This window comes from Prionailurus bengalensis, chromosome A1 (genome assembly GCF_016509475.1).
Source record: "Prionailurus bengalensis isolate Pbe53 chromosome A1, Fcat_Pben_1.1_paternal_pri, whole genome shotgun sequence".
In the NCBI taxonomy this organism is placed as follows: Eukaryota; Metazoa; Chordata; class Mammalia; order Carnivora; family Felidae; genus Prionailurus; species Prionailurus bengalensis.
In genome coordinates, this window is record NC_057343.1 from 115,111,788 (window position 1) to 115,137,284 (window position 25,497).

General features: G+C 38.2%; 1 protein-coding gene and 1 pseudogene across 1 annotated transcript; one reads left to right on the forward strand and one right to left on the reverse strand.

Moving 5' to 3' along the window:
• Positions 1–3,128: 3,128 nt before the first annotated feature.
• Positions 3,129–3,808, forward strand: LOC122479577 (annotated as a pseudogene).
• Positions 3,809–4,862: 1,054 nt separating this feature from the next.
• Positions 4,863–25,070, reverse strand: NME5 (NME/NM23 family member 5). The gene is made up of 6 exons (XM_043588838.1): positions 24,950–25,070; positions 24,216–24,389; positions 16,372–16,577; positions 15,604–15,704; positions 8,716–8,834; positions 4,863–5,068 (listed from the first exon to the last, which is right to left on the reverse strand). Exons 2-6 carry the CDS (start codon positions 24,342–24,344, stop codon positions 4,988–4,990), a joined length of 636 nt encoding a protein of 211 aa, XP_043444773.1. The 5' UTR covers positions 24,345–24,389; positions 24,950–25,070; the 3' UTR covers positions 4,863–4,987.
• Positions 25,071–25,497: the final 427 nt, after the last annotated feature.

Genomic DNA, 25,497 nt, shown 5'->3' on the forward strand with positions numbered 1-25,497 from the left:
TAGATGACTAGTATATTTCATTTTGTATCAAGAGGTATACAACATCTTAGGGCGCCTATGTGGCTCAGATGGTTAAGCGTCCGACTTGGGCTCAGGTCATTCTTGTGGTTCAGGAGTTTGAGCCTTCAGTCAGCCTCTGTGCTGACAGCTCAGAGACTGCAGACTGCTCTGTGGATTCTGTGTCTCCCTTTCTCTCTCTGCCCCACTTGTTCTCTGTCTCTCTCTCTCTCTCTCTCAAAAATAAAAAAACATTAAAAAAAATAAAAACTAAATTTAAAAAAAAAAGAGGCATGTAACATCTGAATGTCTCCCTATCAATGATGTGAAAAACTTACTAGATTATGGTGATGACAGATCTTTTCTCTTTTTTTCCCCAACTTTATTTATTTATTTTATTATTTTTTTAACGTTTATTTATTTTTGAGACAGAGAGAGACAGAGCATGAATGGAGGAGGGTCAGAGAGAGGGAGACACAGAATCTGAAACAGGCTCCAGGATCTGAGCTGTCAGCACAGAGCCCGACGCGAGGCTTGAACTCAGGGACCATGAGATCATGACCTGAGCCGAAGTCGGCCACTTAACTGACTGCACCACCGAGGCGCCCCTCCCCAACTTTATTTATGAATAGTTTTAAAGCACAGAAAAGTTGAAAGAACAGTACAATGAACACTAGAGTGCCTACCACCTAGACTGAATAATTGTTAAATTATTTTGCTAACTTTGTTTTATCAAAAATGTATAAAAATATTTTCTTGACAAACCATTTGAAAATAAATTGCAAACATCAAAAACTTTATCCTAAATATTTCAGAATGCATGATCTAAAAATAATTACATTCTCCTTTTATGATCATACCATTTTGACCCTATGAAATTTAGCAATTATTCCTTATTACCACCTAATATTTAATCCATAGCTAAATGTCCTTAATTGTCCTCTAAAGATTTTTTAAAGTTTTTTTGTTGTTGTTTATTTATTTTTGAGACTGAGTGCAATTGGGGGAGGGGCAGAGAGAAAGGGAGATAAAGAATCCAAAGCAGGCTCCAGGCACTGAGCTGGAAGTCCAGAGCCCAATGTGGGGCTTGAACTCAAAAACCATGAGATCACAACCTGAGCTGAAGTTGGAAGTTGAATGACTGAACCACCCAGAAGCCCCAAGATTTTTTTTAAGTTTATTTATTTTGAGAGAGAGAGAGCATGAGCAGGGGAGGGGCAAAAAGAGAAGGAGAGAGTATCCCAAGCAGGCTCTGCATCATCAGCACTGAGCCCAACGTGGGGCTCAAAGACATGAACCATGAGATCATGACCTAGGCCGAAACCAAGAGCCAGACACTTAGTCAACTAAGTCACCTAGGTGCCCCCAAGGATCTTATATATATATTCTAAAATTTATTTATTATTTATTTTGAAAGAGAGAGAGCACAAACTGGGTGGGGGGGAGGGGGGAGTTGGGCAGAGAGAGAGAGAGAAAGAGAATCCCAAGCAGGCTTCACACTTGCCAGTGCAGAGCCTGGTGTGGAGCTCTAACCCATGAACCATGCGATCATGATCTGAGCTGGAATGAAGAGTTGGACACTTAACCAGCTGAACTACCCAGGTGCCGTGTGTGTGTGTGTGTGTGTGTGTGTGTGTATTTTCGAGACAGAAAGAGAGAACACAAGCGGGGGGGGGGGGGGGGGTGCAGAGAGAGATGGGGACAGACAATCTGAATTGGGTTCTGAGCTGACAACAGCAATGCAGGGCTCAAACTCATGAACCATGAGATCATGACCTGAGCCAAAGTCGGATGTATAACCAACTGAGGCACCCAGGCACTCCCCTTTTTAAAACCAGGATCAAGTCACGATATCGTGAGATTTGGTTAGGATGCTTTTGGTTGCTTTTAGTTAGATGCTTTAATTTTAGAGGTCTCTTTAGTCTCTTAATGTAGAAGTTCTTCCACATTTCCACTTTTTGTTTAATAATGACATTGACTTTTTGAAGAGATTAGGCCAGGTTAAAAATCTGTTAATAAAGTGCTTTACAACCTATTTGTTCGTTTGTTTTTGAATAAATTAAAATTAAAGAATTGAGAAGCGCCTGGCTGGCTCAGTCAGTAGAACATGCAGTTCTTGATCTCAGGGTCATGAATTTGAGCCCCATGTTGGATATAGAGATTACTAAAATAAATAAATTTTTAAAAATTTAAGAAGTGAGAATTTTACATTTTCTTTTGAAACTAGTACCTTATCACAAAAACATAACTGGGAAATACTAACCTAAGGACTATTTGGTAGAGTGACCAAGCATTCCATTTTGCTCAGGACTAAGAAAGCTCCAGGATGCACAACTTTCAGTTATACAACCAGCAAAATCCTAGGCAAACAAAGATGAATTGTTACCCTACTCTCTGGTAATCCTTGGAAGGCACTTGTTGAGGAAATAGTTATATATAAGTGGTTAAAATCATAATCTGGTTCTATTTTAATTATACAAAATGATTATTTAAACTTTTTGAACTAAACTGTCTGAAATGTGTATTAATTATGCATCTACATATAGGATACATGCTTAGGAAAATATCATAACTACAATTCTGTCTTGGGGCGTCTGGCTGGTCATTTGGTAGAGCATGTGACCTTTTTAAAAAAAAACATTCATTTTGTAATTTTTGAGGGAGAGAGAGAATGTGCATGCATGAGCAGGAGAGGGGCAGAGAGAGAAGGGGACAGTGGATCCAAAGTAGGCTCTGTGCTGACAGCAGAGAGCCTCATGTGGGGAACTAACTCAGGAACCATGAGATTATGACCTGAGCCGAAGTCAAACACTTCACAGTCTGAGCCATCCAGGCATCCCAGGCATATAACTCTTGATCTCAGGGTCATGAGTTCAAGCCCCATACAAAGCTTAATTTAAAAATAAATTCCACGTCTTACTTCTCCAACTTAAAAAATAATAATACAGCAACATCTTTTATCAGTCTCCTATTACTTAATGTTACATCATTGTCAAAATCATACCATAAAATGACAGCCATTGCAGTACTCTGAGCTCTATAGGGACAGGACTAGGGCAAGTAAGAACCAGATGGGCAATGTGTGACTCTGTGTCACACTGGAAAAAAAAAAAAAAAAAAAAAAACTAAACATGGGCAAAGAAGATCCTAAGAGGCTGAGAAGCAAAATGTCATCATATGTACTCTTTGTGCAAACTTGCCAGGAGGAACACATGAAGCAACCAGATGCTTCAGTCACCTTCTCAGTTTTACAAAAGCACTCAGAGATGTGGATGACCATGTGTGATAAAGAGAAAGGTAACTTTGAAGATATGGCAAATACAGACAAGGCAGTTATAAAAGAAATGAAAACCTATATTCCTCCAAAAGGGGAAACAAAATGAAGGTCAAGGATCCCAATGTACTGAAGAAATCACCTTCAGTCTTTTTGTTTTTGAGTACTGGCCCAAATCCAAGGAGAACACCCTGGCCTATGCATTAGTGATGCTGCAAAGAAACAGGGAGAGATGTAGAGTAACACGGCTGCAGAGCACAAGCAGTCTTAGGAAAAGAAGGCTGCTAAGCTGAGGAAAATTACATAAATCAGATTGCTGCAATACCAAAATATGAAAACAAGCCTATGTGGCAAAACAAAAAAGTCATCAAGGCTGAAAACAAGAAAAAGAAGGAAGAGAAGAAAGATGGAAAGGACGAAGAGGATGATAATGAATACGTTAGTACTACTTTTGTTCTTGTCTGTAAAGTATTTAAACTCCCTGTACACAATTCACCCATTTGGAAGAAAAAAGGGGTGAAATCTAAGGCTGCATGAAACTTGTTTTTAAACTGTACAGTTTCAGGGTGCCAGAGTGGCTCAGTCAGTTAAGCTCAGGTCATGATCTCGTGGTCAGTGGGTTCCAGCCCCACATCAGGCTCTGTGCTGACAGCTCTCCCTGCCCCTCCCCTGCTCATGCTTATGCTCATGCTCTGTCTCTCTCTCTGTGTGTCTCCTTCTCTCTCTGCCCCTCCCCTGCTCATGCTCTCTCTTTTTCTCAAAAATAAACATTAAAAAAAAATAAAATGTACAGTTTCAGGGTGCCTGGGTGGCTCAGCTGGTTAAGTATCCAACTGTTGATTTTGGCTTAGGTCATGATCCCACGGTGATGGGATCCAGCCCTCTGTGCTGAGTGTGGAGTTTGTTTAACGTTCTCTCTCTCCCTCCCTCTCTCTCTCTCTTCCTCTGCCCCTCTCCATGGCTTGCGTGCTATCTCTAAAAATAAATAAACTGTACAGTATCTTCTTTTGTATAGTTAAAACACTATCAAAAGTATCTTTACCTAGTCTTGTCCTAGTGGCATTTTCAGCAGCCACTACCTTTGCTGAGTACAGTGTGGGAATGTAAAGTAGCATGGAAATTTAAGAAAGGTTCTTTTTGGCACACAACATCAAGTAGTTATACATGGGGATGAGAGTCTTTTCATCTTCAGTTGTTTCTAATCCATCTTATTTTTTTGTAATGTATATTTATTTATTTTTGAGGGAGGTACACAGAAAGAGAGAGAAGCCCAAGCAGGCTCCATGCAGCCAGTGCAGAGTCTAGCTTGGGGCTTGAACTCACAGACTGCGAGACCAAACTGAGCAGAAATCAAGAGCTGGTTGTTTACCGAATGAGCCACCCCAGTGCCCCTCTAATGCATCTTATATGAATTAATTGTTCTCTTAATTGCAGAGTACCAGTCTGCAATTGCAAAACACTTAGAATTGTTTCATTAACATTCTAAATACTTCTAGATAAAATCAATTTTCTTATTAGAAAACAAAACCATACCCTAAACCTGTATTTTACCTTAGATAATGTTATCTTATGCACAAAACACATTCTTTTAAAACTTATAAAGACAATTTATTCCACATGCAGTTACTTAAACCCTTAGGAAGGTTTGTTTCTTTTATAGTAGAAGCGTGTCTTTTACATTAAGATAGTGATTTGTCCTTGGGGAACTTTATTTTACTAAAGTTCTTCTGCAGTTGGATTGTGACAAAGCTTTGGTTTGTTGGGATTATTTTTCAGCAGCCAATCAGCTAGCCAAATCTATGGAAAAAAGAAAAAAACTCTTAAGTTAATAAACATTTAATTATAAATACTATAAATGACAAATACTACGAATAGTATAAATATACTATATAAACATACACTACAAATAGTATAAATATGTACTATAGCAATTTATTTGTTGTTAAGTAGGCTTCACGCCCAGCGCAGAGTCCAACATGGGGTTCCAACTCACAACCATGAGATCAAGACCTGAGCGGAGATCAAGAGTCAGATGCTCTTTTGCTAAGTTTATTTATTTATTTTGAGAGAGAGAGAGAATAACCATGTGCACATGTGAATGGGGGAAGGGGCAGAGAGAGAGGGAGAGAGAGAATCCCAAGCAGGCTCTGCACTGTCAGCACAGAGCCCTACATAGGGCTGAAACTCATGAACCGTGAGATCATGACCTGAGCTGAAACCAAGAGCCAGATGCTTAAGCCAATGAGGCACCCAGGTGCCTATATCAATTTAAAACCTAGTACTATATCAATTTAAAACCTAGCTTTCAAAATCACTCTAAGAATGAGAAAATGACTATTAAAAAATTAAAACATTAAGTTTTATATTATGCAAGATTATCAAGTAGAGATCCAAACTGGCAAAGAAGTAAAACTATTTCCTTTTACAGATGACATAATCCTATATATAGAAAATCCCAAAGAATCCACAAGAAAGTTACTACAACTAATAAATGAATTTGGTCATTGTTGAATCCAGACAAGATGACTTCAAAGACCATGTTTAGTAAATGGAACCAGAGGTATCTTTTTCTTTTCTTTACATTGTTCAGTAGTTTCAGGTTTCTTACTAAATAAACAGATGTTATTGTCACAATGAAAAGGAATTATTAAAGAAATAACCTAGGGGTGCCTAGGTGGCTCAGCTGGTTTGAGTGTTGGACTCTTAATTTTGGCTCAGGTCATGATCTCACAGTTCATGGGATAGACCCCCATCAGGCTCTGCGCTGCCAGCACGGATCCTGCTTGGGATTCTCTCTGTCCTTCTTTCTCTGCCCCTCTCCTGTGCACATGTGCATATACTCTCTCTCTTAAAATAAGTAAACATTTAAAAAAAGTAAAAAGTCCTGCCTAGGGGCACCTGGTTGGCTTAGTCGATAGAGTGTGTGACTCTTGATCTCAAGGGTCGTAAGTTCAAGCCCTACGTTGGATGTAGAGATTACTTAAAATAAGTAAATAAAATATAATAAAAAAAGAAATATCATTTGTTTTTGGTAAAAGTGACAAAATTAGTAGGAGAAATTAAATCTTTGTCTTCCAAAGGGGATTCCCTTTGAGAATGGTAACAGAGGCTAGAGATAACTATTTTATCAGGGCTGGTATTGAAATAACCTTCCCAGGGGCACCTGGGTGGCTCAGTCAGTTAAGTGTCTGACTTTGGCTCAGGTCATGATCTTGCACTCCATGAGTTTGAGCCCCGTGTCAACACAGAACCAGGAGCCTGCTTTGGATTCTGTCTCTGTCTCCCTCTGCCCCTCCCCCACTCATACTCTGTCTCTCACTCTCAAAAATAAAATATACATTAAAAATTTTTTTTAATTTTTAAAAATGTTTTTATTTATTTTTGATACACAGAGAGACAGAGCATGAGCAGGGGAGGGGCAGAGAGAGAGGGAGACACAGAATCTGAAGCAGGCTCCAGGCTCTGAGTTGTCAGCACAGAGCCCGACGCGGGACTCGAATTCACAAGCTGTGAGATCATGACCTAAGCTGAAGTCAGACTCCCAACGGACTGAGGCACCCAGGTGCCCCCCAAAATATTTTTTAAATAACCTTTCCTGAGTTGCCTGGAGGGCTCAGTGGTAAGATCATGCCACTCTTGATCTTGGGGTTGTGAGTTCAAGCCCCACGTTGGGCACAGAGCTTACTTTAAAAAAATAAACACAGGGGTGCCTGGGTGGCTCAGTTGGTTAAGCGTCCGACTTCGGCTCAGGTCATGATCTTATAGTCTGTGAGTCCAAGCCCCACGTGGGGCTCTGTGCTGACAGCTCAGAGCCTGGAGCCTGCTTCACATCCTGTGTCTCCCTCTCTCTCTGCCCCTTCCCTTCTCATGCTCTGTCTCTGTCTCAAAAATAAAATAAACATTAAAAAAATTTTTTTAAAAATTTAAAAAAATAAATAAACACAATAAAATAACCTTTCCTCATTATCTCTGAGTCTTCAAATGAGTGAGAGTACCTGTAAAGAAGGAACCAGGAGCCTGTTTCCGATTCTGTGTCTCCCTCTCTCTCTGCCCCCTCCCCCATTCATGCTCTGTCTCTCTCTGTCCCCAAAATAAATAAAAGTTGAAAAAAAAAATTAAAAAAAAGAAGGAACCAGGAAGACATTTGGCCCTTGACAAGCACCCTAGTTCCTCCTATCCAACCATTCTTTCACCTGACTGAGCAGTAATGAAGTATCTAGGGATGTGAACAAATATAGATTTTCTAAGGGTGCCTGGGTGGCTCAGTTGGTCCCATTCTTAGTTTCAGCTCAGGTTATGATCTTAAAATTTATGGGTTTGATCAAGCCCTGGGTCAGGCTCCATGCTGACAGCACAGAGCCTGCTTGGGATTCTCTCTCCCTCTCTACTTCCCCCCACTAGCTCTGTCTCTCTTTCAAAATAAATAAATAAACATTAAAAAAAGTTTTCTATGAAAAAAAGTTAGATATCATTAAAAATAAAATGTCGAGAGGCATTTGGGTGGCTCAGTTGGTTAAGCATCCGACTCTTGATCTCAGCTCAGGTATCGATCTCAGGGTCATGAGTTCAAGTCCCACGTTGGGCTCCCTGCTGGGCGTGAAGCCTACTTTTAAAAAAATAATTTAAAAAATAATTTTGAATGTATTTAAATATATATCTAATTTTATCATGTGATTATATAAATCATACACAAAAACAATGCTCTGTAATTAAAGGATGCAGTATTGAAAATGTATTTAGAAACAATGTTTTTTCTTTGTTTTGTTGGAACAATTTTTTAAAAAATTTTTTATTATTTTTTTAATGTTTATTTATTTCTGAGATACAGAGAGGCAGAGCATGAGTGGGGGAGCAGCAGAGAGAGAGGGAGACACAGAATCAGAAGCAGGCTCCAGGTTCTGAGCTGTCAGCACAGAGCCCAATGCGGGGCTCGAACTCACAAACCGTGAGATCATGACCTGAGCTGAAGTCAGTTGCTCAACCGAATGAGCCACCCAGGTGCCCCATTTTTTAAATTTTTTAATGTTTATTTATTCTTTAAATTTTTTAATGTTTATTTATTTATTTTTTTTGAGAGAGAGAGTGCAAGCAAGAGTGGGGGAGGGGCAGAGAAAGAGGGAGACACAGGATCCAAAGCAGGCTACAGGTTCCCAGCTGTCAGCAGAGAGCCTGATGCAGGGCTTGAACCCATGAACTGAGAGATCATGACCTGAGCAGAAGTCGGATGCATAACCGACTGAGCCACCTAGGTGCCCCTAAAAACAATATTTTTTAAGAAGTAAAACACAGTAAGAGAATAAGTAATCCAAAGTTATACATAAGGGAGTATCTAAAATGTATAAGAGATAGTTCTTAAAATGCTCATTCACTGTTTCAAAAAATTTAATGTTTAAAATATTAAAACTATAGACAATTTCTTTAGAGTGAATAAAAACATTTCTTACAAAAGGATCTGCTGGTTTCTCCTTACAAAGGGCTGTGAGTCCTTTAAGCAGAGTTGGTGTTACATATAAATTTAAATAGTCCTTAGCAGCTTGTCCAACTGGAATAGGCTCAATAATCACTGTAAACACAAATGTATTCCATTAAAATTAATACAAATGATGAAATATTATATAATCATTACAAAAGAAGAAATTTTAGTGGCATGATACTTACAAAGTTTTTTTTTTTTCTTTAATTTTTTTTAACGTTTATTTATTTTTGAGACAGACAGAGACAGAGCATGAACGGTGGAGGGGCAGAGAGAGGGGGAGACACAGGATCGGAAGCAGGCTCCAGGCTCTGAGCCATCAGCCCAGAGCCCGACGCGGGGCTCGAACTCACGGACCGTGAGATCGTGACCTGAGCTGAAGTCGGACGCTCAACCGACTGAGCCACCCAGGCGCCCCAAGTTTTTTTTAAAAAAAGGAAACAAAACTAGAATATAGCATACATAGTTTGTTCAAAAACACATAAGCACACACAGAGAAATAATAAGACTATATAAGACAGGCAAGAAACAAACCAAAATGCTAACAGTGATCATGTATAAAGTTCTGATTATGTTTTCTACTATATCCTTGCCTGCATTTCCATTTCCATATTTTTTATAGTAAATATCACAACGGACAATGTCATGAAAAAGAAAAATATGAATATCATGTAAAATCTAGGAGATTAATTAATTCCAACAATTAATTGCTGCCAACAAAATGGCAGGCAGTTTACAAAGTGGTATAGATATAACGGTGTACATGTATTTCTTGTTCTCTTATAGACTACTGAATATACACATAAAATCTATTTGTGTCTATGTAATATATATTAACACTCCTGCTTATTTTTCAAGTTTTTAAATAAATTATATAACATATAGGAAAGTTTTAGTCTTTTTAGCTTTGTTTGAACACTATGTAGGTCAATCAGACTCGTAGTACCAAAGAATATATTTATACAAGGAAGAATGTAGTTTACAGTCTTAAGTCTTGAGGATGACCTCCATTAATGTGCAACTTTCAATAAAGATGGGGATGCAAAGCTACTGGTCTCACATGTTCAGATCTAAATCGTTACTGGCCCAAGGAAAAAGAGGGTGGGAAGACAGATTTCTGTGTGACTAGTATATGGGCTCAATCTCAATGAGAGATACAACTAACAACAGGAGAGTCCTTTGCCAGGATGGCAGGTAAAGCTAGAAAACATCACAAAGGATTGGAATAAAAAGTTCCTTTCCTATTAGTCTCATTATAGCACTCTTTTTTGTACTGATTGTTGTAATAATTTTTAGTTACATAAATATTTAAGTTTATTTTTGAAGTGGGGTGGGAGGTTACAAGAGCATATGTGTGTGCATAGGGGAGAGGCAGAGAGAGAGGGAGACAGAGAATCCCAAGCAGACTCCTCACTGTCAGTGTAGAGCCTGACATGGGGCTTGAACTCACACACCGTGAGATTATGAGATTATGACCGGAGCCAAAATCAAGAGCTGGAGTGAATGAGCCACCCAGGTCCCCCTCCCCAGTGATTAATTATGTTTTAACACTTTTTCATGTGCTTATCAGCCATTCATATATCTTTCGTGAAATGTTTATTCAAATCTTTTACGTGTTTTTTTTTAATTTTTAAGGTTTTATTATTTATTTGTTTATTTATTTTAGAGAGAGCAAGAGCATGCACATTTAGGGGAGTGGAGCAGTGGGAAAGAGAGAACCTCAAGCAGGCTCCAGGTTCAGCACAGAGCCTGATGTGGGGCTGGACTGAGCCACCCAGGCACCCCTGAAAGGTTTTATTTTTAAGTACTCTCCACACCCAATGTGGGGCTTGAACTCACAATGCTGAGGTCAAGAGTCACATGCTCTACTGACTAAGCCAGCCAGGTGCCTCTGCCTGATTTTTAATTGCCTGCCTTCTTTTTACTGAATTGTAAGAGTTCTTCATAAATTCTAGATACAAGTCTTTTATTTCATAAGATTTGCAAATATTTCTTATCACACTCTGTGGCTAATCTTTCCAATATTTTTAATGATGGCTTTTGAAACATAAAAGCTTTTAATTTTGATGTAGTCTAATTTATCAGTATTGTATCAGTATTGTATGGATCATGTTTTGAGGTCATATGCAAAAATCCTTTGTCCAACTCAAGGTCATGAAGATTTTCCATGTTTTCTTCTAGATATTTTTAGCCCTTATGCTTAGATCTATGATCCATTATTGTTAAGTTTTCTAATTGGTAAGAAAAGAGGATCTGAGTTCTTTCTCTTTTTTGGCATGAGGATATTCAGTTATCTTACCATCATTTGTTGAAAAAGACTATCTTTTCCCCATCAAATTGTCTAGGCACTTTTGTTGAAAGTCAATCGACCATAAACGTATTTATGTAAGTATTTATTCCTAGATTCTTAATTCTGTTTCATTGATTAATATGACTCATACAATACTGCCTTAGTTACTGTGGTCTCATAGTAAGTTTTGGTTTTTTTTTAGTTTATTTATTTATTTTGAGAGAGAGAGAGAGAGAGAACAGGGGACAGGCAGAGAGAGAGGGAGAGTGAATCCCAAAAATTTCTGCACTGACAGTGCAGAGCCCAATGTGCAGTTGGAACCTCTGAACTGTGAGATCAAGACCTGAGCCAAAATCAAGAGTCCAACGCCTAATTTGACTGAGCCACCCTCATAGTAAGTTTTGAAATCAGGTTAGTGGAAGTTATCAAACTTTGTTCTTTTTGAAAACTGTTTTAGCTTGTCTAGATCTTTTGCAATTATATATACATTTTTTAATGTTTATTTCTGAGACAGAGGGAGAGCATGAGTGGGGGAGGGGCAGAGAGAGAGGGGGACACAGAATCCGAAGCAGGCTCCAGGCTCTGAGCTGTCAGCCCAGAGCCCGATGCGGGACTCGAACTCAAAGATTGTGAGATCACGACCTGAGCCAAAGTCAGACACTCAACCGACTGAGCCACCCAGGCGCCCACAATTACATATACATTTTAAAGTCAGCTTATCAACTTCTACATAAAAGAATGCATGGATTTTGACAGGGATTGCATTAATTGATCAATTTGGAGAGAAATGCCATCTTGACAACATTGACTCCTCTGATACATCAACGTGTGAGGTCTATTCATCTTAGATAGTCTTTGATTTCTTTCAGTAATGTTTTGTGCTTTTCATTGTACAAGAATTTGTACTTCTTTTGTTAAGCTTATTCCTAAGTATTTTATTATTTATTTAATTCCAGTATAATTAATATACAGTGTATTATATTAGTTTCAGGTGTACAATATAGTGATTCAACAATTCTATATACTACTCAGTGTTCATCAAAATAAGTGTACTCTTTTTTTTTTAATTTTTTTTTCAACGTTTATTTATTTTTGGGACAGAGAGAGAGCATGAACGGGGGAGGGACAGAGAGAGAGGGAGACACAGAATCGGAAACAGGCTCCAGGCTCTGAGCTATCAGCCCAGAGCCCGACACGGGGCTCGAACTCACGGACCGCGAGATCGTGACCTGGCTGAAGTCGGACGCTTAACCGACTGTGCCACCCAGGCGCCCCAAAATAAGTGTACTCTTAATCCCCACCACCTATTTCACCCAACACCCCACCCAGCTACCCTCTGGTAACCATCAGTTTCTTCTCTCTTTTTTTTGTTGTTGTTCTGTATTTTTAAGAGTCTAATTTTTTTTGTCTCTTTTTTTCTTTGTTCATTTTGTTTTGTAAATCCCACCTATGAGTGAAATAGTATTTTATTTTTTTGATGCTATTGTGAATGAAATTATTTCCTTAACTTTAGTTTTGGATTGTTCCTACCTCATCTATTTTTGCTGACCATTTATTATTTGTCTCTAGCAACTAGGGCCGGATGGATTAATGTGAAAATAAAGAATCTTTTCATGTTTCTTACAGAGATGAACCTTCATTGAACTTTTTGAAGCTTTCTAATAATATTTATAGTTTATACACTGCATTGCATATCTATTTTCATAGATTTTTAATATGTGATCATTTTGAGAGCAGGGACATATTCATCTTTGTATTTCTGGCACATAGTAGGTAATACAATAAACTTGTTGAAGCAATGGAATGTAACAAAACTTTGAGTTAGCCATCTCAAATCAAAGGGAAGCAAACTATATTTTTCAAAGGTTAGGAACATGTCTTTGAATATCTTTATAACTTGCTTGAGTGACTCATCATACTGAGTTTTGCACATAGTTCTTTTCATTTTTTTTAATGTTTATTTTATTTATCTTGAGAGAGCATGTAAGCAGGGGAGGAGCAGAAAGAGAGGGAGAGAGAGAACCCCAAGCAGGCTCCACACTGTGGTGCAGGGCCCAATGTGAGACCCAAACCCACAAACCACAATATCACGACCTGAGCCCAAACCAAGAGCCAGATGCTTAACTGACTGAGTCACCTAGACATCCCACTGCACATAGTTCTTGAGTGACTGGTAAGCAAGAGGGAGCTCATATCCCTAACTGAAAATTTACTCCAGAGAGCTTCACATTCTCACAGCAAAAGATCTGCAACATGGTAGGTAATTAATCTTTATATTTATCCTGCAACAGCTGCTTCTCAAATGTCTGACTTTATCTCGTAAACTCATGTCTAGAGGACTAATTAATGGTAAAATCAAAAGCAATCTAAAATAACAACTGAGGAATATAATCCTATGAGTAAGAAGAGCTTTCAAAAAAAGGACTAGAAAAAACAAAACAATAATAGGAGTTAATATTTGAGCACAGATGCACAACACATTTTAAGAATTTTATATATATATGTATACATTTAACCCTAACAATATCCCTATTAGGTAGGAAGGTACTAATCTATTTGCATTTGACTGATGAGAAGAGAAAGACTCACAGAGAGGTTAGATGTCTGGAGCCAGAAGAAAAGTCTAATTCGTTAGTACCTAGACTAAATCTAAGTACTATCACGTTAAAAAGACATTTCATGGGGGCACCAGTTGGCTCAATCATCAGAACATGTGACTCTTGATCTCAGGGTCGTGAGTTTAAGCCCCACATTGGACATGAAACCTACTTAAAAAAATAAAGGGGGGCAGGGTGTGGGTGGCTCAGTCAGTTCAGTGTCTGACTTCAGCTCAGGTCATGATCTCGCGGTTCTTGAAATCGAGCCCCATATTGGGCTCTGTGCTGACAGCTCAGAGCCTGGAGCCTGTTTCAGATTCTGTGTCTCCCTTTCTCTCTGCCTCTCCCCTGATTGCTCTTACTCTGTGTCTCTGTCTCTCTCCTTCTCAAAAATAAATAAACATTTTTAAAAATTTGAAAAAAAGACATTTCATGTTTGAGATATAATTCAAAACAATATAGAAGATTGAGAAGTAGAAGCAGAGGTTATAGATGAAATAAGACTGACCAAAATTATTTAAATTGGGTGATAGTTTCATTAAGGGTTTATTATACTATTCTGTCTACTGTTGGTCATGTTTGGAGTTTTCTACAATAAACAATTCCAAAAAGATACCGTAATGGAAAGGATATGTGACAGAAATTAGCAAGAGTAAAATATATACAAATCCTTTTGGGTACAAATATCTATAAACAGGTGTTGTGGGGTGTCTGGCTGGCTCAGTTGGGCCCCATATTGGGCGTAGAGATTGCTTAAAAATAAAAAAGTAAAACAAAACAAAACAAACAAAAAAACACACCAGGTTTTGTTTAAGAATCAGGACTTTTAAAGTTCCAAGAGAGTTTTCAGTTTTCTTTGAATAAATCTTCCATAGAAAATACTGAGGAATAAGTCTAAATGACTTAAAAAAAAAATAGGCCAAAAATATTCTATGCTTCTCAATGCTGTAAGTTTTTTTAATGTTTATTTATTTTTGAGAAAAAGAGAGCTCACACAAGCGGGGAGGGTCAGAGAGAATGGGAAACAGAGGATCTGAAGTGGGCTCTTCACTGACAGCAGAGAGCCCAATGCAGGGGCCAGGGGCTCGAAGACACCAACCGTGAAATCATGACCTGACCTGAAGTGGGATGCTCAATTGACTGAGCTACTCAGGCACTCAAATGCTTTACATTTAAAAAAAGATATTTATTTTGAGAGAGAGAGAGAGAGAGAGAGAGAGAGCGAGAGAGAGAGCGCACACATGAGCAGGGGACAGGCAGAGAGAGAGAGAGGGAGAGAGAAAAAGAATCCCAAGCAGACTCTGCACTGACAGATGGGGCTCCATCTCAGCAACCATGAGTCATGACCTGTGCCAATATCAAGACTTGAATGCTCAACCAATGGAGCCACGCAGGTGCCCCTACATTTTTTTCTGTACAACAGAAATCACCAAATTTTCTTCCTGATCTAAAAATATTACTGAAATAAACTAAAAACCTCAATGCTGTTCTTTATTATGCCCATTTCTAAAAGGTTTACAACATCCATAACAGGATGGAAAAAAAAAATGGGCCTGAGAACTATTAATTTCACAACTGCATGAGTATTCATTAGGCAACCAGTAGAGAAAATGTTACATCTATCCTAATTTCCAAGGGAGATTCTTTTTTTCATGTGTAACAAACTTTACTGACTCATTAGGGATAACTTAAGGAATTGCAACAAAGGAGAAGAAAAACCCTAAATAGGGCTAGTCTAAGAGAAAAGATAAAAAAAGCAAACCCTTCTCAAAAGATTCCCTAGAGGGCACAATTTAGTTATGAGGGAAATAGTGAGTTTTCCATTTTTGGCTTCAGATTTTTAAGTAACTGTAACTTGAAAATATGACAAAATATATTGGAGAAAACCCCTGCTATTTTTCTTTCCAGCTATATCACCCAAATAAAAGAAAAAGCAAACAATAGGAACATGCAATACTCATCGATAACTCACCTTCAGGAAACATGAATCGAATTTCTCTTTCTGCTGCAGCAAAGTCATTACTCCCATGAAGTGCATTCCTTAGGTCATCTGTGCCATAAATTGCCCTTAGACTAAAAGCAAGTTAGAGATGATAACCATCCAATGTGATATCCTTTCCTTACTCTTTACATATGCATTCTGCTCAGGAAATTTACAGAAGCATTGCCACTTCTCACATATATGTAAGTTTTAATCTATTTTGATTTTAAGCCTAAATCTATCTAGATGAGGGTCAAATATATTTAAATCTGCAGGAGAGATACACTGGGAAAATAGGAGTTCTCTGGGTTAAGAAGAGGTGGTGTTTTGTGAGAAGTGAAAAGGCAATGCATATTCAAAAGTGCAAGAATTCAATGTCCTCAAGTTCCCAAACTTTAATGATAATGCTGAAAATCTGGTTTTATGGCCCTTTATTACCAATATTATTTTTAAAAGCCATGCCAATTTTCCTATGAAAAATCCCACTTCAGTGGCGGTTTGATTCAAGGATGAGAGAAGAATGAGGCTAATCAACCATAAATCAGACATTCCCTGAGGCCTTTTGTGGCACTTAGTATTAACACAGACATTTAAATAGCTACAGTGTAAAACTGACCTCCCTACCCCAACCAAAATACCAAAAAGTTGATTTAGGAAAACTTTCAAATGCAAAGACACCCCTATTATAATGAAATCAGTTTTTTGTTGTTGTTGTTGTTTGTTTTTGTTGGATTCCTTTTTTCCCCCTAGGAAAGTTACCTGTCTGGGTGTGTCTCCTTAGCTACTAAGGTATTACTTGGTCCCAAAAGTTCTTTCCAGTAAGAGATGGCTTTATGTCTAGCTAATATCATGGCAACAAGTGGTCCAGAACTCATGTAAGCTGTCAAATTGGGGAAAAACATTTTCCCATACTGTTCCACATAAAAGTTACTACAGTGCTCAGGGCTGAGATGTAGTTTTCTTCTCTATAAGAAAAACAAAGTCAACAAAAGTATTTAAAATGACAATTCAATAATAACTCATTGTCATTAGTAACTTGAAATTAATACTAATCTCATTACAAATTTGAGATTTTTGTATTATGAAGAAAGGGAGAGGGAAGAAAGTTAAATATAGGCTATAAATAAAATTCTATAAGTTATTTAACCAACACTTGCTCACTGTTGATATGAATGTAAACTGGCGAAACCACTTGGAAAACAGTATGGAGGTCCATCAAAATATTAAAAATAAAACTACCATATGACCCAGATCAAGATGTCATATGGATCAAGTATGTGTATGTATGTTTGCATATATATTGTATATACACTTAAAATATATATATATAATGGAATATTAATCAGCCTTGAAAGGAATGAGATCTTGCCATTCATGACGTGGATGGACCTAAAGGGTATTATGCTAAGTGAAACAAGTTTGAGAAAGACAGATACCATGATTTCACTTACATGTGGAATCTAATAAAACAAATGAATAAACAAACAATAACATACTCTTAAATACAGAGAATAAACTGGTAGTTGCCAGGGGGTTGGGAGGGATGAGCAAAACAGATGAAGGGAATTAAGAGGTAGGAACTTCTAGTTACAAAATAAATCACAGAGATGAAAAGTACAGCATAGGAAAGAGAGTCAGTAAAATTGTAATAACCTAGTATGGTGACAGATGGTGACCACATTTACTGTGGTAAGCTCTGAGGGATGTACAGAATTGTCAAATCAGTATGTTGTACACCTGAAACTAATATAACATTGTATATTAATTACACTTAAATAAAAAAGAGCTATTTAACCTAAGAAAAACTATTCCTATTTGGCAGTCTCCTTCAATATATGGTTTGTTAATGATGAATTCAGCTTATCTCCTTAAAGTAAAAAGACTACTATCACCAATATTTTGTTAATATATACTTTGTATACATTGAAGTAACAAAATTAGATTTTAGAACATTCCAAATTCATCTTTTACCTATTTGTGTGATATTTTCTTATTTATTGTGAAACTTTCCGATTATTTTAGGGAGCTGGTCTCATTATGGTACTTAGAAATAACACCCAGTATAATGATGCTATAAATAAGTTTTTCTCTTGAATGTGAAAATTGTGTATTTATTCTGATTCTGCCATAAATATGTAGATTGACTGTGATGTTAAGAAAAAATAGTTGGTATTAAGTGTCTCAATTTGAAAGAATATAAATTGTTGAGGGCAAATAAACTATTTTCTTCACAAATGAGACTATATGAATGAATCAGTAAAAATATCATAGAAGTCAGCCGTTCTTCTGGTTGGAGATCATCCTTCTCTAAAAGCAGCTATTTGAATGCTTTTTTTTTTTTTTTTTCAACGTTTATTTATTTTGGGGACAGAGAGAGACAGAGCATGAACGGGGGAGGGGCAGAGAGAGAGGGAGAGACAGAATCGGAAACAGGCTCCAGGCTCTGAGCCATCAGCCCAGAGCCTGACGCGGGGCTTGAACTCACGGACCGCGAGATCTTGACCTGGCTGAAGTCGGACGCTTAACCGACTGCGCCACCCAGGCACCCCTTGAATGCTTTTTAAAAATCATCCATTAACGGGGCACACGGGTGGCTCAGTGGGTTGGGCATCCGACTCTTAGTTTCAGCTCAGGTCATGATCTCGTGGTTTGGGAGTTCAAGCCTTGCATCAGCACAGAGCCTGCTTAGAATGCTCTCTTTCTCCCTGCCTCTCCCCTGCTCATGCTCTCTCTCTCTCTCTCAAAAATAAATAAATAAACTTTAAAAAAATCATCCAATACTACTGTTTCTCAGTTCCACTAAAGGTGGATCATGAAGGAAAAGACACAAGATATAAAAGAGGGATTCAAAGCCCTCATTAAGGAAAACTTCTGGCTAGAATAAAGATGATCAGAATGTGAATAAATCACTAGGTCAAAGCTACAAATCTCCATATTTAAGGCAGAGAGCTATCTTTCTAAAGTGGGTTAGATGTTCCTAAGAGTATAGTGTGAAATTTACCAAGTGATCTCTTAAAACTTTTTTTTTTTAATTTTTTTTTTCAACGTTTATTTATTTTTGGGACAGAGAGAGACAGAGCATGAACGGGGGAGGGGCAGAGAGAGAGGGAGACACAGAATCGGAAACAGGCTCCAGGCTCCGAGCCATCAGCCCAGAGCCTGACGCGGGGCTTGAATTCACGGACCGCGAGATGGTGACCTGGCCGAAGTCGGACGCTTAACCGACTGCGCCACCAGGTGCCCCAGTTCTCTTAAAACTTCTAATACTATCACGTATCCTCAGGTTTCAGAAACTTGGCCAAAGTGCCTAAAGCAAGAAATGGGAAGATGCTTACCTAGGTGGGTCAGCATTGCTGTAAACAGGCTCTACTGACAAACTTAACATTCTCACCAGCCAAGGATCAGCTACCACAAAACAGGTGCTTGGATCTGTTCTCATAGTGAAATTCATATACTCAAGAAAAAGAAACTTGAGAAATTATAAAACCCCCTGATTTAATATAATCCTTGATTCTTTATTTAAAATAAAAGATATGTCAATATTTGTGATTCTTATGCATATTGGTATGGGGGGTTTGTTGCTGAGTTAAAAATAAAAATTTGATCTGTTAATATGTAAGCCCTTGTCACACACCCCTTAACAACCAAGGGAACCCACCTTCTGCAGGTGTGTCACCTAATGCAGCATACTTACAAAAATTAAGAGCTCCTTTTATTTTTTTAAGTTTATTTATTTTGTGAGAGAGGTGGGGGAGGGGCAGAGAGAGAGGGAGAGAGGAGAGAAATCCAACCAGGCTTTGCATACTCAGGGCAGAGCTCCATGTGGGGAACAAACACAGGAACTGAGAGACCATAACCTAAGCCAAAATCAAGAGTCAGAAGCTTAACCGACTTAACCACCCAGGCACTTCCAAGAGCTTTTTTTAAACTAAAATTGGGGGGCACCTGGGTGGTTCAGTAGGTTAAATGTCCAACTTTGGCTCAGGTCATGATCTCACGGTTTGTGAGTTCAAGCCTCACATTAAGCTTGCTGCTGTCAGCATGGAGCATACTCCGGATCCTATGTCCACCTCCAACTTGTGCGCCCTCTTTCTCAAAAAATAAAGTGAAATTAATACTGAATCAGTAATTATATTGATTTAAAATTACATCGGGGCACTGGTTGGCTTGGTCAGTGAAACACGCAACTCTTGGTCTTGGGGATGTGAGGGTAAATATTTTCACAAAGAGAAGTAGTATTAAATGATATCAAAAAAGGAACCATTAGTTTCTAAAAGAAGAAAGACTGCCACCTACTGAAAGGACACATCATTTTTCAGAAGGTTTTCCCTAGATGGGACAAGAAAGCCTCAAGTTCAATGGACTCCCAACTACAATAAAGCCTGCTTTAAAAGCATTCAATACAAAGAATAAATACTATACAACTCTACTTACATGACACATCTAGAAAAGTCAAAGTCGGAGAGACAGAAAAAAACAGAATAGTGGTTACTAGAGGCTGAAAAGAGGGGTAAACAGAATGAGTGATTAATAAGCAGTCTCAGTTTCAGTTGACAAAAATTCTGGAGATGGATAGTGGTGATGGCTGCACAACAAAGGGAATGTACATAATGGTACTGAACTGTACACCTAAAAATGGTGAAAATAGTAAATTTTATGTTGTGTATATTTTATCACAATTAAAACAAAAAAAAAAGCATACAGTATACCAAGGCCTTCTTTGCTATGAAATTTACTGCTGATTAGGGAAAGTGTTAAATATTACCATTCACACTAATTTTTCATTCATAATTTAATGCATACTTAAATTTTCACTAATTATTTTTACTAAAAATTTTTTTGTTTACTTTTGAGAGAAACAGAGACAGAGTATGAGTGGGGGAGGCACAGAGATAGAGGGTGACAAAGAATCTGAAGTAGGTTCTAGGCTCTGAGCTGATGCTTAACTGACTAAATCACCCAGGCACTGCCCTGGGTAACCGTTTTTAATCTCCTAGTGTTTCATTTGCAAATATTGGCAAACATGAATATATATTACTTTTTCTCTTTCTACCACACAAGATTCTTATACACTGCTCTGCATCTTATTTTTTCCATAGCAGGACACAAACAGGTTCCTCTTTTTTCATTTTACAATTAGCTGCACTGTATTCAATTTGGTGGTTTCACCAGAGTTTACTTAACTAATTCTTTTTCTAAAGACTTTTTTTCTTTTTTTTTCATTTTTTAAAATTCACATCCAAATTAGTTAGGATATAGTACAACAATTTCAAGAGTAGATTCCTTAGTGCCTCTTACCCATTTAGCCCATCCCCCCTCCCACAACTCCTCCCATAACCCTCAGTTTGTTCTCCATATTTATGAGTCTCTTCTGTTTTGTCCCCCTCCCTGTTTTTATATTATTTTTGTTTCCCTTCCCTGATGTTCATCTGTTTTATCTCTTAAAGTCCTCATATGAGTGAAGTCATATGATTTTTGTCTTTCTCTAATTTCACTTAGCATTATACCCTCCAGTTCCATCCACGTAGGTGTAAATGGCAAGATTTCACTCTTTTTGATTGCTGAGTAATACTCCATTGTATATATATACTGCATCTTCTTTATCCATTCATCTATCGATGGACATTTGGGCTCTTTCCATACTTTGACTATTGATAGTGCTGCTATAAACAAGGGGGAGCATGTGTCCCTTTGAAACAGCACACCTGTATCCTGTGGATAAATGCCTAGTAGTGCAATTGTTGGGTCGTAGGGTAGTTCTATTTTTAGTTTTTTGAGGAACCCCCATACTGTTTTCCAGAGTGGCTGCACCAGCTTGCATTCCCATTTTTGAAAAAATTTTTTAATGTTTATTTATTCTTTGAGAGAGAGAGAGAGAGTGAGAGCATGAGTGGGGGAGGGGCAGAGAGCGGGGGAGACACAGAATCTGAAGCAGGCTCCAGGCTCCAAGTTGTCAGCACAGAGCCTGATGCAGGGCTTGAACCCATGAACCGTGAGATCATGACATGATCAGACACTTAACCAACTAAGCCACCCAGATGCCCCTCTAAATACTTTAAGTAATCTCTATATCCAACTGGGGTTCGAACTCACAACCCTGAGATCAAGAGTAGCATGCTCTACAGACTGAGCCAGCCAGATGCCCCTATTTAACCAATTTTCTAATGCTAGGTTATTTTTAATCTTTTGCTGGAAAATAAACAATACCACAAAAAATAATTTGTATACATATAATGTCATATTAATACATGGGTCACAGGAGGGATCCCCAGCATTAGAAGTGCTAAGTCAAAGGGTAGATGCATCTGTAATATTGATAGATAACTGCAAGGTTCCCTTCTATAGCGGTTGTGCCATTTACTTTTATATTTTTGCCAGATGGTATTTCAGGGCTGTTTTCATTTGCTTTTTCCTTGTTAGAGATTGGTCATTTTTTCACATGTTTAAGATGCATTTGTTTTTCTTTTTCTGTGATCATCCACATGATCTATCCTTTTTTCTTTTAAAGTTTATTTTTCAGAGAGAGAGAGCACCAGTTAGTGAGGGGCAGAGAGAGAGTGAGAGAGAATCCTATGCAGACTGCACACTGACAGTGCCCGATGAGGAGCCTGAGCTCACCTAAAGCAGGGCTTGAACTCACAAACTGTGCGATCATGACTTGAGCCAAAGTCAGACACTCAACTGACTGAGCCACCCAGGCACCCCAACATGTTCTGCCCATTTTCAACTGAATTTTTATCTTTTTCTAGGAACTCTTTATGTATTAAGGAGATTAGCCCTTTGCCTATCATGAATTGCAAATCTTTTTTCTAAGTTTTTATTTGCTTCTGACTGACTTTGTTTACAATGTTTACTTAGCTATGCAAAAGTTTCTTATGTTTATAGTTGTATCAATCTTTTCTTTTATGGCTCCTAGACAAGAAACCACAGTAAAAAAAAAAAAAAAAAAAAAAAAGGCTGTCCTACTCCAAGAACAAAAAGAAACTTAAGCATCTTTTTTTCTACAGTTTATATGTTTAATATTAATTTTTATTTTTTTAATGTTTTTATTTATTTTTGAGAGAGAGAAAGCAGGAGTAGGGGAGGGGCAGAGAAAGAGAGAGGGAGACATAGAATCTGAACCAGGCTCCAGGCTCTTAGCTGTCAGCACAGAGCCTGACTCAGGGCTAGAGCTCACGAGGCAAGAGATCATTATGTGAGCTGAAGTCAGACGCTTAGCTGAGTCACCCAGGCAACCCTATGTTTAATTTTTAAATACTTAAATCTTAAATCCATTTGGAGTTTACCCTGCTATACACAGTATAATATTTGAATCCAACTTTTTTTTTAACGGTTACCGAATTTTCCTAACATTTATTAAAAAGTTCTTAACCTGAGTCTTTTAAATATATTAAATATTTTATTATACATTCCTGCACTTTTTCCTTATACTTTCTTGTACCATTCCTACACTGAACCTCTACGTATCCTCCTAAGCTTATCTGAAATTCCTCATCTTTCCTGAGGACTGAAATTTTCTTTTTTCTTTCATAAAACACTGACAAAACAGATAATATGACACTGTAGAAATAAAAGAAAATTTAAAAATCCTGGAATTTTAAGTAGGGATGGTACAGAAAGGATTACTTAAAATATCCTGGGGTGCCTGGGTAACTCAATTGATTGAGTGTCTGGCTCTTGATTTTGGCTCAGGTTATGATCTCACCACTGGTGAGATGGAGTCTTGCACCAGGCTGTGTACAGAGCCTGCTTGTGATTCTTTGTCTCCCTCTCTCAATCTCTCTCAAAAACAAATATTTTTAAAAATCCCATTATATTTGATGATAATCTTTTAAGTTTATTTATTTATTTTTAGAGAGAGAGGAAGAGAGAGCATGAGTGGGGGAGGTGCAGACAGAGGGAGGATCTTGGGATCCACACTGTCAGCATGGAGACCAATGGAGGGCTTGAGCCCACAAACTGTGAAATCATGACCTGAGCTGAAATCAAGAGCTGGACATTAATCGACTGAGCCACCCAGGCACCCCTAATGATAATCTTTAACAACACTCCTTTTACATATTCAAACCTCTAACAACTGCAGAATAAGTGTAAGGCTTAACACTTTAAATGTCTGTAATAATTGAAAAAGAAAATACTAACAGTCCATCAATTGAGGAACAAGTAAATAAAGTGTGGTTCATTCACACAGGGGAGTATTACACAGAAGTTAGGAAGAATGAGAGATTCAGATGTAATAACATGGAATGCTATCTAAGCAACTTTGTCAAGGGAAGAGAATTGTACTATCTTATGGAGGGAAATGTTTGTAAATGCATTGAAAAATACTGAAAGGACAGAAAGCTTTAAGTAGTTGCCTTTCCCTGGAAACTGAAACTTGGGTGGGAGAGGAAGGTGGAGGAAAAAGGAATTTTAATTCTCATTTTAGATCCTTTTGAGGTGTGAAAAGCTTTTTAAAACACATATAACTTTTATACTTAAAATAAATGTTAAATTTAAAGCTAAATACTAGCAACTAAACAGGTTAACATGTTTACATAAACATTTAAAAAAGAAAAAAGGAAAGAGAAGAAAAAAACAAGATCATTATGCCCAGAAGTTACCTGAACAATGGTGAATCCAGATCTGAGAATAATATCTTGTATCTCCTCCTCTTTGTCAACAATATCCGGTTTGATAATAGCCAGAGTTTTTTCTACATATATCTGAGGTGGGGGCATTGATATCTGCATTCTGCCTTTTCGATGTAAATTTAGGAGACTCTCCACAGGAATCAACTGCAATGACAGGCATCAACCCCACCGCAAATTTAATGTAATTGTGACTAAGAACAGAGTTATTAGGCGCTTGATTTTATTAACTTATAAAATTAGAAACTGAGGAGTCTTTTTCTATAAGCAGTGTCTTGATATGATACGAGGTAGCAGGGAGCCTGGCTGGTTCAGTTCCAGGAGCATGAGACTCTTGATTTCTGGGTGGTGGGTTTGAGCCTCAGGTAGGGTATAGAGATTAAACTAAACTAAAACAAACAAACACCATTTCTCCTCTATGTCTAATTCATGCCCTTGGTTTTCCTAAGCGCTTTCCTTGAGGGGGAGAGGCAAGGGGCAGTCTGAAGGCCTGGGCCTGGCTCAGACGCTCAGGGTTGCAGGTGAAAACTCTGTTGGCCACTCTGCAGCAACTCTCTACTCTAGGGACAGGTAAGCGGCTTCGTTCCCACCCCTCCTGGAAGACCACACATAAGGTCTGGCCTGGTTAGAAACCAGGATCGCCAAATTGCAGTGCATTTCCAAAGTGTACTGCAGATTCTGAGCAAGGACCTCATCTATGCACTCACCCTAGTGCCTGCTCCTCTAGTGCCGCCGTAGCTTGTTGCTAGGAGACCTGAAGCACAGTTCAGGGATGGTGGCTGCACAGGGCCAATCCAGCAGAGGGCCAATCCAGCAGAGTGTATCACAGGCTCTGGCTGGTTTCTTTTTTTTTTTTTTTTAATTTTAGTATTTTTTAAATATGAAATTTATTGTCAAATTGGTTTCCATACAACACCCAGTGCTCATTCCAACAGGTGCCCTCAATACCCATCACCCATCTTCCCCTCCCTCCCACCCCCCATCAACCCTAAGTTTGTTCTCAGTTTTTAAGAGTCTCTTATGTTTTGGCTCCCTCCCTCTCTAACCTCTTTTTTTTTTTTTTCCTTCCCCATGGTCTTCTGTTAAAAGTTTCTCAGGATCCACATAAGAATGAAAACATATGGTATCTGTCTTTCTCTGTAGGACTTATTGCACTTAGCATAACACTCTCCAGTTCCATCCACGTTGCTACAAAAGGCCCTATTTCATTCTTTCTCATTGCCACGTAGTATTCCATTGTGTATATAAACCACAG